Below are 13,470 nucleotides of genomic sequence, written 5' to 3'. Positions count from 1 at the left end.
TTTGTACCAATCACTCTAGAAAACTGTTGTTACTGGCAGCCATTTTGAAAAACAGCTGCCATGGGCGCCATGCTGAAAATTCATGATGCCTCCATATCTAAATCTTTTTGGAATGCCTTTGGCTATACGTGTACTGAATTTCATGCTTGTATCACAAACTGAACGATTCCTTTATATTTCGGAGCTAAGCTATTCTACTACTTAACCATTTCCTAGTAATAGCTTTTCGGGCAGCCAAACTTAAAATACCATACAAACGTCTGGTCTCATTGTTTGTGTTCATAGTATACAAAAGCCCAGAGAAAAGTTCCTCCCAGTTAAAGGGAATTTGCATATGTAATATTTCTTCCAAATCAGAATGAATTGTTATCCCAATTTTTTTAATCAGAGGGTATGACCAAAGGAGATGAAAATGTTTTGCTTCTTGGGCTCCACAGTTTCTTCAGCAACTGGATGATCCTGAATAATGTGTGCTTTGTGCAGGTGCAATAAAGTATCTACAGAGGCTCTTCCATCCAAAGCACCTCCATGTATTAGAGCCAGAGAGCTTCCACTGTAGTGCACACTACCGGATCCAAACTACATTAGAGATAGTCCCCTTTGTTTCCATCCATCCTTCCATTTTCTATACCCGCTGAATCCGTCGGTCGGGGGGGCTGGAGCCTATCCCAGCTGTCATCGTGCAAGAGACGGGATACACCCTGGACAGGGCGCCAGTCCATCACAGGGCCACACAGAGACAAACAAGCACACACACGCTCACACTCACTCCTAGGGACAATTTTAGAGACACCAATCAACCGAATATGCATGTTTTTGAACAGTGGGAGGAAGCCGGCGTACCCGGAGAGAACCCACGCATACACGGGGAGAACATTCAAACTCCACACAGAAAGGCCCCAGCCGGGAGTTCCTTTTGTTTCCATTTCCCATTTTTGTTTAATATAAACTGTATTTAAATCTTTAGCCTCCTGGATATCCTTGCATAGCTTTGCGATTAAGTTTACATCCATAATTTGTGTGATATGCCCCAGCAAAAATTCTCAGTAAGGGTACTTGAAACGTGGCTGTGGTCAGGCTTAGAAAAAGGCGAGAGTGATGCACATGAAACGGACAGATACAACACACTGGCACAAGACGGGGGGAGACGCTGAAAAGAGGAAGAGGACTCCCCCGATGCCCTTACTGGATGCGTCCACCTCCACGATGAACTGGCGCTGTGGATCAGGTAAGGTGAGGATGGGTGCGGAGGAAAAAAGGTGCTTGAGGCGTTGGAACGCCTCTTCTTCCTTCACACCCCTGGCGGAATCGAACCTGAGGTGAGATGAGGGCGTGAAGAGGGGCAGCAATGGCGCTGAAACCTCTAATGAATCGTCTGTAAAAATTAACAAAGCCCAAGAACTGTTGGACCTTTTTCCGGTTTTCTGGAGTTGGCCACTCAGCCACAGCACTGATCTTGGTTGGGTCCATCTCACTTGAATATACTTGAATAACTGTAATAAATGACTGATCAAACCCAAATTGCTTTAGAACTTTGTATAAAAACTCCCAACCAACTCGATCAAAAGCCCTCTTAGCGTCTAGACTCAAAAGAATCATCTGATTTTTATTTTTGACCCCGTGATCAATTATGTGTAGCATTTTACAAATATTGTCTTGCGTCTGTCTCTGCTTAATAAAGCCAGTCTGGTCCAGGATGATTTTCTGGGTGAGAATACCTTTAATTCTTTTGGCCGGAATAAATGCAAATATCTTATAATCTTGATTAAGCACACTAATAGGGTGGTAATTTCCACAATAAAGCCTATCTTTTCCCTCTTTGGCTATAAAAGAAATAGATGCCTCATTCCAAAATGGGGGAATTATCCCGGACTTTAAAACATAATTGAATGTGGTTGTCATTAAGGGGATTAAAATATCTTTCATTTCCTTATACCACTGAAGGAAATCCATCTGGCCCTGGTGCTTTGTTTGGTCTTGAGTTTGAGATGGTCTTTATAATTTCAAATTCAGATATTTCCATCATCAGGCTTGCGTTTTGGTTTTCACTTTAGGCAATTTTATTGCATTTAAAAAAAAATCACACCCCTTTTCATCTATTTTTGATTGACTTCTCTAGAGAATGTCAGGAAGGCTTGTTGAATGTCTTGTAATTTACAGAGTATATAATTAGTTTGACTGTCTTTTATTTTGTGAATAACATCTAGTTGTTTTTTTTTAGCTTGTAGGCCAATAGTTTGATTGATTTGCCACCCACCTAGGGTAAGATCAACAGAAGGTCCACATGCATCTCTCAGGTCCTGTGTAAGGTCTTTGCTGGATTTTTTCCCTCTTTCTTAAAGCTAGGTTGGTAATCCTGGAGAGCTAGCAAGACAGCTAGCAAGATTTGAAAGTGACACCTCCGCTAAGCTCCAGCCCCCTCATCCCCATCCAAGCAGTGCTCCGTCGAAAGCCACGCTCCCACAAACTTGAACACGCATCTGACGTTGGGACTCAGCCGACATGTCTCATTCACCTGTAATGGTCTCATCAATCTGTGTTTCGACGGCTTGATAGATCTTGATAGATCAGTTGTCTCCACCGCTCAAACGCTGTACCGATGTTGACTCGGATCTTGCTTCTGGCTTTACCCAGAGCCTTTTTTGCCGCAGCCGTTTCTGCCTCCAGCTTTCTTTTTCTTCCCCTTTTACAAGTAATGGTAGTTTTGGCTGCATTTTCTCTGTCATTGCACTCACATTAAGTTATTTTTGGCACAGGTGAAATCGCGTGGGCGTGCGGAGGAGGGAGCCGACAGAGAGTGGTGTAGGCAGAATGGGCAGAACTAGACATGAAGGCATCTGATTGGTTCTTTTGTCATCGGCCTGAGGAGTTTGGATTGATCAGCTTTTTGTCCACAGAGCTCTGATTATTTCCGGCCCTTTTTCTAAATACATCATGTATAGATTACTCTCAGGATAGTCTGACCATTTCACCCAGTATAACAAAACGTTTCTGGACAGGATTACCAACCATGTCTTTAAGGACATCACTTTCAGATACTGTTCATCTGCCTTTAACCCACCTAGAAGGTATGTACACACTGGCCCAGTTTAGTGTAGATTTGCAGGGAGGGACTCAAAGTTTGGTAATAGCAAAATTATTGTATTAACTTAGGTTTACAACATTTCACAATAAAAGACCGGTCTTTTACTCAATTGAATGTTTTGTTTTAATCTGGTGCACCAAAAATAAAATTAAAATATTTTCCCCAAAAATAAGAGTTTATTCAGTTCAATCGTATCCTGAAATCCTTTCCACAGTCCCACACTGATTGCAGGGCAGATGAATAACTTATGGGCTTCCTCAAATCCAGGTGCTCAACACGGTTGGCTCGCCATCCCCCTCGTCAAATCCATAAGAAAGATCATGCTGAGATATGCCAAGTTTTCAGCTAACAGCCCTTTGGGAATCACCTTGTTGCTATTTTACTACTTTCTAATTTTATCAACTTTCATAGATGCAACTAAAGAAATGTGAACAAATTATGTGTCTTTGTAACAGGCTGCTGGTAACAAAGTGCCTAAAGATCCAATTTAAAATGGCTTCTTTGCTAACAAGCAAAACGATGACAAAGGTTTGGCTCCACTGTTGCCTCGTGAATGCTGGGAATGGGGATTGTATCGAAGAGAAGTTTTGATGCAATCTGTCGGTGTCCTTAGCTAGGCAACTCTTTTTAAAAGTTGGATTTTATTTAATTTGCTTATGGTCAGATAATGATTGTATTACAATGAATTGGGTTGTAACTGGCTTGAACTGAACTGTATCTTTGAAGTGATTTGAGATTACATCTATTAGAATTTGGTATTTACAAATCAAACTTAACTGAAATGGATATGGTAAGCTATAAAGAAATGATTGGTGGGTCAAAATATCCCTCACCCACAGCTGGATCTTCATCATCAGTATTTACTATTATAGTTGTTTACATATCAATATGTTCTGTGTTTGTCATGCCAGGAATCATCATGCCCTGATATGTCAAACTTTAGAACTGAGAGAGGATTGACTTTGTATTCCATATTGATTTTGGTTGTAAATATGAATTTCAGACATTTTGTTCAATTTTGACCTGTGGTTATTGTCTGATAACCTTCATCTAATTTGATTTGATAAGCAGGGTACATTGGCAGCAATCATTATTCACATTTTCACGTTGCATGGGCATATTTCCCTTCCAAGAATCCTCCTGTGATGATCCTTGATCTTGCTGGAAAGGTTGCTTTGATAAAGAATTTGATGAACCTTGATCCATAAAGTCTATAAAACATGCATCAGTCACAAAATTATTTTCTGTCCATCTGTTATTGCTATCTTTGTGGGTCACAGATATGTTTAGGAGGCAGAGAAAAGACATGTTGTCTGTTTTACCTGGAGCTGCTCTGATTATGGAGCTGCTGTGGGCACATCTTTACTGAGATCATATCCAGATTTCTCTGCATGTTCGTGATCCAATCAACACTTTTGAGAGACTGGAGAAAAAGTAATTAAACACTTCAGTAACTGAAACATGACTGAGACTTCAGGCACCAAATATATTTTTATCACTCAATGGTGCAGTCTATATTTTAAGGCACCAAACCCACCAGAGGCTGCAGTGTTATACAATATTAAGCACATATTTGAACACTTTACTACATTAGAGCCAATGTATAAACATCTTCCACCACTTAAGCAAAAAAAGATTAATAAAAAAAATTCAGTTTTATTCCTTCATTATTGGCAGCTTTGCTCTCCTCTCCCCTTTGCGTTCATACTACAGGTACATAGCTGTGGTGGTGCCTCTGAAGTACAACCGGAACCAGTTCAGTGTTCGTCAGCTGGCTCTCATCACTGCAACCTGGGTCCTGTCTCTGGGCGTGGCAAGTCCGGTCATCTTTGGTCTAAACCAAGTGCCAGATCGTGATCCGACCATTTGTAAACTTGAGGATGATCGCTTTGTGGTCTATTCATCGGTCTGCTCATTCTTCGTACCTTGTCCCGTCATGCTCTTCTTGTATTACTGGATGTTTCGAGGCCTGCGGCGGTGGAGCGGACGGAGCCATTCTCAGGCAGCTCGAACTGGTCATCGAGATTTTTCTCTGCATATCGGCAAGGCTCTGCATCGAGCTAAAGACACGACATCAACGAGTCGAGAGAAGGTGGTGTATGCAGTACCCTGTGGGCTTAGCCCCACCTCTCCATCCATTATTTCCATGCCAACCCCAGTGTTGGAGGGACACCAGGAAGTGCCAGTGGTGGCAGCTGAGAGCGACCCAATGACGACTCAGATGGACAGCGTGTCGGATGGCGAGCCCATAGAGAAGGGTGAGAGAAGCAGCCGCAGAGAAAATGGTCTAAAAAGTAACGCTGCAAAGAGAGGGCGGAGAACCAGCAAGACCAGCAGGGTCAGCGGGCGGGAGCGTAAGGCCATGAAGGTTCTGCCGGTCGTTGTTGGTGAGTAAAAGCATCAGAACCAAGACAGGATAAGGTCTGTTTAACCAGAGTATCAAAACTGAGGTTGGAATCAAATGTTTATTCCTGGATTCCTGAAGCCTGGCTGATATTATCTGACAGACTGCAGAGATCATCAGAGCTGATGGACCCAAACAGAATGACCTCTGACTTTTTGAAATTTCAACAAAATTTTGGTCCATCCAAGATTTAATGTGAGAAAAACTAGCTGTGAGATCAGCAGGGCTGCTGGGATCTGTGGGATTCATCAGCACGTACAGCTGAACATCAATCAACATCAATCAGTGAAGTATATCAATCATGGATTGATATACTTCACTGATCCCCAGCTGGGAAATTACAGCACTGTGAAGTGCTCTGAAACCAGACTGTTAAAAACTAGGTTATCATTCATGAATTATATCAGCTGTGCAGCGATGACTTTCTTCAAAGAATTAGATTAGAATATAAGTCTGTAGTTAGTAAAAGATAAGGGGTCACTTTGTTTCTTTAGTGGATGAACATTTTTTAAACTGTGCAGAAACAAGCCAGAGGCCAGAGAAACATAATCTTATTTAGGATAACTGGGCTGATTGTGGGGAAAAGTCTTTAAAGGCCAACTTCCACTAAAAAACGGTTTTACTCGCTCCTTCTGAAAAAGGGAGGGTCACCCCTAGTTACATACACATACTCCACAGGCTGTTTTCCCGAATTTACAGAAACAATGCAGAGCCACGAGCGAATCAGAAAAACCTGTACATTCTACGTCAAACTGAAAAAAGGCGTTGCCCACTTGGGATTATGCCCGCCCATGGAAACCCGCCCCCCTCGGACGGGCCCTATAACTAAGCAGAAACCTGTAGTCTGTGGGGCTCCTCATTCCTCCTCATCGAGCCTCTCACTACCACCTTTCCATCAACTACATTTGACACTGAGCATATACAAAATGTTATTTTCTGGAGTTGCTAAAAAAACAAGCAAATAACTAGCTTAACCTTTCCTTGGCTAACCTAATACTAAAATGCTAACGCTGCACACGGAGACTTCCTAGCCACCATGGCAAATTACATAGACCGCGGAACGTGTTTCAACAAGGGGGGGCCACAATCGCAAGAGGGGGTAACCAAAATTTTAGGTCGGACATGATGCATAGCCGAGGCTATGTACAGTAACACGGACACGCACGTAATGCCATCAGTCATGTCAGCCAGCACAGAACAGCGCAGAATAAAATGCACAAGAAAGGTACATCGGTGGTCGGTGGTAACGCAACTGAAGCTGCTTGCTTGTACCAGTACTGGTACAAGCAAGCAGCACTATGAGAAACACTCAACCCAGAGAAGTGCACGTTCTGTGCTGCTTGGTCTGAGGAATGTATGGGAATATGCTTGCTGTTTTATCAGAGCTGGGCGTGCGCGTGTGAGAGAGAGAGAGAGAGAGAGAGAGAATGCGGATGCACATCACGTTGCCAGGATGATTTTACTTTAAATGTCCAAACAGCCAACAACACTAATAACCCAAGTCCAAAATATGCCAGCACAGAAGTGCGCAAATTGCCAAAACAGTCAACGCAGCACAGAAGGCTATAGCCTACATAGATGAATCAATGGTCATGACTTTAGCCCACAACATGCCAGCACATAACTGTGCAGAGTAAAATGCTCAACCAACCAACAATACACAACAAAAGCACCTCAGTAAGATGTTAACTCAACTTAAACTCACTTGTATCAGTACAATGCAGTATAAAAACATTGAACAAAGAAGAGTGCACATGGCAGTGCTAATAAAACCATTGACTTACGAAGTGTGGAAAACGAACGCTCTGCTGATGCCGTACTGACTGGGATGGTGAAAAAAAGTTTCAGAAGTTTGTGTACTTCGGGCTGCAGGTCTTTTGCGACAGGAACAGCATTCATTGCATTGCTTATGACTCTCACTGACAGTTTGTCATTTTTAAGTGTAGATGTCTTAATCGTGTCTGGCAACATGCGCAACTGTGCGCAGAGTTGATCAGAGTTAAACTCTTTGTATAGAGACGTAATGGATGATGGGAGTGTCACCTCATCCCCGTCCCCAGCTGTCACTAGTAGCCTCTCAATGTCCACCACTACTCCGAAATCACGCTGGTCGAAAGCGCCTATCGTTGTGAAGAACCTGTTCCTTGCACCCTCCTGGTTCTTTTTAGCACATCGGGATTGCTTGGTTGATGAGGCGTTGTAAGATCCGTGCAGCACTCACTTGAATAGTGCCCATGGCTAGCCTCAGCGAGGTTTGGTTCGGTTAGCGTAGTAGTTGAAGAACATTCGTCACTAGCCCCTTTCACACTGAGACCCGCTACCACAGAGACCTTTCACATCAAACTCGGCTCGGCAAAAAGACTAGGGTCCGACGCGGGTCGAAAGGCGAGTCGAGTTGACACGCCAGCCCGGGTCGTCAGTGTGAAAGGAACAGCGGACACGCCAAAATCGCGAATTAAATGCGGGTTATTCCTCAGTGTGAAAGGGGCTTCTGTTGCTTGGCTGGTCCACAGTTGAAGGTTGGGGCACAGCTGTCCCATCAGATGATGCTGCGCTTTTTACTTCTTTTGCTTTGAAATATTCAAAAATGAGTTTGTGCCTTTTCATTTTGGTTGTATATTCCACGCCACGAACAATCTCTGCAGTCTACCACAATCACTACTTCTGCCGCGCGATTTTCAGTGCTGCGCTGTATTGGCCTACATTTTGCAACATTGACGTGTGACGTGAAAAATATTGGTTAAGGAAAACGCTTGATTAAATTATTACCGCATGGGTTGTGTTTAAGTTTGATCTTCGACAGGTTTTGAGTTGAAAAAAAACTTGCAGGCTCTCGGATACACACAGAGCGGGGAGGAGGGGGGTTCATTCATTCATTCATTCATGGGAGAGAGCCAATCAGAGACGCCTCATTATCGCGTCACAGATATGCATGAGAAGGACCGGAAAACCCTGTCGTATCTCATCAAGCCATTCTTCCTGCCCACAAAAACAGCTTGAAACAAAGCAACCATAAAGTTTTTTAAAACAGAACCGACGCCTAATGCATTCAATAACAATGGTGAACACAACAGTATTAATGAAATGACGATGGAAGTTGGCCTTTAAGTAGCCGAGTGGGAACATTATCTTGAATGCAGGGCAAGGAGGTCATATAGGAGACTGTAAAAGAGGCAGAATTAAGCTTCTGTTTGCATCCTGATTTGGATTCAGGCCTGGAACATTTTATTTCCCTGTTCCATTCTGTTATAGTCTTGATATGAAACCAAAAAAATGAAGAGATGCATAATGAAAGCACTATATCAGGTTTCTGAGGGGGAAATCGCTTTTGTCTAAATAACACAGGTGTGGACAAACATCTGTAATATCTGGGGCCAGTGGGGCCAGCTATTGTTGGAGTGTTTTTGCAGTAGTTTGTGCAGAGTGTTGTGTAGTGTAACTCTTTCAGTGGAAGGACAGTTTGATTTTGGGTTTGGTTGTTCTGTTAATCATTTAGGCTCTTGTTTGTCCTCAGCAGGTTTTGTTGGGATTGTGTTTTTCTTCTAGGTTTTGGTTGAATAGTATTACTTTTCTTTTCCAATAAATAACCATTTAACATCACCCATCAGTTCTCATTGTTTTATTTCCTCAGCTCGGGACACTTTATTGTTGCCCCGTAACACCATGTAATTAAAGGGAACTGTTGTGCATTTGATGTCGAAGCATTTTACATGAATGTAAACTACAGTAAAGTGAGGATATTATATAAATGGTCATTTAGACAACATGAGTGCAGAAGTATGGATGCCAAGTGTAATTTAGAATAAAGTCATCACACACCAGGAGCTGCAGGTCGAGTTAATGAATTCAAATGAAGACGATCGATTGTAATAAAAGTAGAAAATAACATTGACTGAGAAGACGTTTGTGAAGATTTTGGGACTACGAGACATTATCCTCTTCTTCACACAAACGGCGGCAGTGGCTCAGTGGGTCGTCCAATAACCAGACAGTCGGTGGTTCAATTCCCACTCTTGCCACTCAAAAAGATTGGTGGACTGACAGCTGGAGGGGTGGCAGTCCACCTCCTTGCCATGGCTGAGTTGCCCTTGATCAAGGCATCCTTACCCCCATGCTCCCCGGGCGTTGTTATTGGCTGCCCACCGCTCCAGTGTACGGCATCTGTCTCAATGAGTGTGTGACCGTGTGCATGTGCATCTGTTTGCAACAGGTGCCGATCTGGATGGGTTAAATGCGGAGGACTAATTTCGTGTTAACATTCGTGTGCACATGACAATAAAAGTAATCTTAAACTCTTCTTCATCTTTTACTTCAACACTGTGGAGCTGTGATCCTCTTAGTAAAAATAGAAACAGCTTTACTTCTCAGCAGTGCGTTCATACCAGGCCGCTTTTAACACTCACACTCATAAAAGACAGATCATGTAAAAGCAGGAACAACAAATCAAACAGATGAAAAAATAAATCAGGAGTTTTAATGAGGGGCTTTGATTTGAAAGCTGTAATATCAGATTTATTATCTAGTCCTTGTTAGAAGTGTGAGAGCAATCAAACCAACACACCTCTATTTTCTGACCTTTAGAATTAGGTTAGAAACAGTCTGTCTTTTTACTGAAGAGAAAGTGAGTTTGTAAAAAATGTGACTTGGACTCTCTTTGTGTCTCAGGTGTGTTTCTGGCTTGTTGGACGCCGTTCTTTGTCGTTCACGTCACCAAAGTGTTGTGCCAGTCCTGTGACATCGGCCCCACCCTCATCTCTGTGGTAACGTGGCTTGGCTACGTCAACAGTGCCGTCAACCCGATCATCTACACCGCCTTCAATGCGGAATTCAGGAATGTTTTTCACAAGATGCTCTGCTGCCCGGCATGAAACTAAAAGCAGCCTCAGACTTTCAGCTGTTTGTCATCTCTCCTCCAAAGTCAAACATTTGGAGAATGAACCTATGGACTCTTCAGGACCAACAAGAAAACAAAGGTTTTTAACCAAATTTAGCACTCAAACACCCTCTTATCAGTCAGTTTTTATGAGCAGAGCAGTAATCAGATTACTATTCACACAACAGCCTAAATGCACAAAATATTTCATCATGTGAATAATTTTTGATGTTCTTTGATATTTGAGTGTTTTCATGTTGATGGTTTAAATGTTCCACAGATGTATTTTGGTTGCTTCGGCATTGATGGAGTATTGATGAACATTTTTGTGACTTAAGCAGAAACATGAAGATGATAAACGGACACAAGGACAAACAAAGACCTGAATGTTTCTATGAGAGTTTTATGTTTGTAGTGTTTTTAACTTAGTTACTGTGACGAAATGATGCTGAATCAGGATTCCTTGTCAATAAAATAAATAAAAAACTTTAAATTTGACTTTGTTGATGAAAACAGTCAAGTGTGTGCTTGTGTCCTGGAAAGATGGCATATTCCCTCCATTTGAAGGTGGCGGACTTTAGGTCACTCGGGGTCCCTAGTGATGGGAAACTGGAGATGAGAGCTACTGTAAGTTGCGCTGATGTTACTGTGCCAAATCTTTGTGGTGAAGAAGCTCTAAAATGATCAGTCGTTTGATGGCCACAAACCTTAGATCTTTATTCAATACTGGACACACTGTGTCTTTCTTTGAATCTTCTTCAGATTTTCTAACAAGCTTTTTTTCTCTAAAAACACAGATTTCTGAAACATGGTTCTGAGCTTATTTGGATGCTGAGCTGCTGGAATGACTTCTACTGGACTTCTACTTTATATCTGTCATGATGTGTAACCAATGACAACAGGAAAGTTTTTCACCTGTTGGAGCAGCTAATTGACCTTTCAAAAGCCAAGGTAATGCCTGGAATAAGATCCCAAATCAACACGAGTTGAAGAGGAGATGTCTAGGATGCAGAGCAGGAACAAAATGGAGGAAAAGGAGGAGGAAGTTTAAATCATTTCTTCCCCTAATCATCAGGGGAAATGTGAGATCAATGGTGGATAAAATGGACGAGCTTGGAGCCCCAATGAGGACACAACAGGAATATCAGGCAGAGACCTGGCTAAAGGAACAGCTCTAACAGCTCTAACAGCTCTCTGCTCAGCTTTAAGACTATCCGGGCAGACAGAGACTGCAGACAGAGCGCTAACAGGAAAGGAGGAGGATCACAGAGCTGGTTAACAACAGATGCTCTAATCCTGGACCTGGCTGCAGGAACAGCTCTAACAGCTCTCTGCTCAGCTTTAAGACTATCCGGGCAGACAGAGACTGCAGACAGAGCGGTAACAGGAAAGGAGGAGGATCACAGAGCTGGTTAACAACAGATGCTGTAATCCTGGACCTGGCTGCAGGAACATCTCTAACAGCTCTCTGCTCAGCTTTAAGACTATCCGCGCAGACAGAGACTGCAGACAGAGCGCTAACAGGAAAGGAGGAGGATCACAGAGCTGGTTAACAACAGATGCTCCAATCCTGGACCTGGCTGCAGGAACATCTCTAACAGCTCTCTGCTCAGCTTTAAGACTATCCGGGCAGACAGAGACTGCAGACAGAGCGGTAACAGGAAAGGAGGAGGATCACAGAGCTGGTTAACAACAGATGCTGTAATCCTGGACCTGGCTGCAGGAACAGCTCTAAGAGCTCTCTGCTCAGCTTTAAGACTATCCGGGCAGACAGAGACTGCAGACAGAGCGGTAACAGGAAAGGAGGAGGATCACAGAGCTGGTTAACAACAGATGCTGTAATCCTGGACCTGGCTGCAGGAACATCTCTAACAGCTCTCTGCTCAGCTTTAAGACTATCCGCGCAGACAGAGACTGCAGACAGAGCGCTAACAGGAAAGGAGGAGGATCACAGAGCTGGTTAACAACAGATGCTCCAATCCTGGACCTGGCTGCAGGAACATCTCTAACAGCTCTCTGCTCAGCTTTAAGACTATCCGGGCAGACAGAGACTGCAGACAGAGCGGTAACAGGAAAGGAGGAGGATCACAGAGCTGGTTAACAACAGATGCTGTAATCCTGGACCTGGCTGCAGGAACAGCTCTAACAGCTCTCTGCTCAGCTTTAAGACTATCCGCGCAGACAGAGACTGCAGACAGAGCGCTAACAGGAAAGGAGGAGGATCACAGAGCTGGTTAACAACAGATGCTGTAATCCTGGACCTGGCTGAAGGAACAGCTCTACCAGCTCTCTGCTCAGCTTTAAGACTATCCGCGCAGACAGAGACTGCAGACAGAGCGCTAACACTGGACCTGGCTGCAGGAACAGCTCTAACAGCTCTCTGCTCAGCTTTAAGACTATCCGGGCAGACAGAGACTCCAGACAGAGCGGTAACAGGAAAGGAGGAGGATCACAGAGCTGGTTAACAACAGATGCTGTAATCCTGGACCTGGCTGCAGGAACATCTCTAACAGCTCTCTGCTCAGCTTTAAGACTATCCGCGCAGACAGAGACTGCAGACAGAGCGCTAACAGGAAAGGAGGAGGATCACAGAGCTGGTTAACAACAGATGCTGTAATCCTGGACCTGGCTGCAGGAACAGCTCTAACAGCTCTCTGCTCAGCTTTAAGACTATCCGCGCAGACAGAGACTGCAGACAGAGCGCTAACAGGAAAGGAGGAGGATCACAGAGCTGGTTAACAACAGATGCTGTAATCCTGGACCTGGCTGAAGGAACAGCTCTACCAGCTCTCTGCTCAGCTTTAAGACTATCCGCGCAGATAGAGACTGCAGACAGAGCGCTAACACTGAACCTGGCTGCAGGAACAGCTCTAACAGCTCTCTGCTCAGCTTTAAGACTATCCGCGCAGACAGAGACTGCAGACAGAGCGCTAACAGGAAAGGAGGAGGATCACAGAGCTGGTTAACAACAGATGCTCCAATCCTGGACCTGGCTGCAGGAACAGCTCTAACAGCTCTCTGCTCAGCTTTAAGACTATCCGGGCAGACAGAGACTCCAGACAGAGCGGTAACAGGAAAGGAGGAGGATCACAGAGCTGGTTAACAACA

General features: G+C 43.8%; 1 protein-coding gene across 2 annotated transcripts in view; it reads left to right on the top strand.

Moving 5' to 3' along the window:
- The window catches only part of drd4-rs (dopamine receptor D4 related sequence), a 120,844-nt gene extending 110,025 nt beyond the window's left edge, over nt 1-10,819 (top strand). For both annotated transcript variants that reach the window (XM_075472409.1, XM_075472410.1), the window contains exons 5-6: nt 4,799-5,472; nt 10,155-10,819. In XM_075472409.1, the coding sequence (XP_075328524.1) occupies nt 4,799-5,472; nt 10,155-10,357 (877 nt within the window). In that variant the 3' untranslated portion in view covers nt 10,358-10,819. The remainder of the gene's footprint in view (nt 1-4,798; nt 5,473-10,154) is intronic.
- Nucleotides 10,820-13,470: the final 2,651 nt, after the last annotated feature.

The sequence above is a fragment of the Odontesthes bonariensis genome, chromosome 8 (assembly GCF_027942865.1).
Source record: "Odontesthes bonariensis isolate fOdoBon6 chromosome 8, fOdoBon6.hap1, whole genome shotgun sequence".
Classification (NCBI taxonomy): Eukaryota; Metazoa; Chordata; class Actinopteri; order Atheriniformes; family Atherinopsidae; genus Odontesthes; species Odontesthes bonariensis.
The sequence above is the reverse complement of the archived record's forward strand: the minus strand, read 5'-3'. Positions and strand labels throughout refer to the sequence as shown.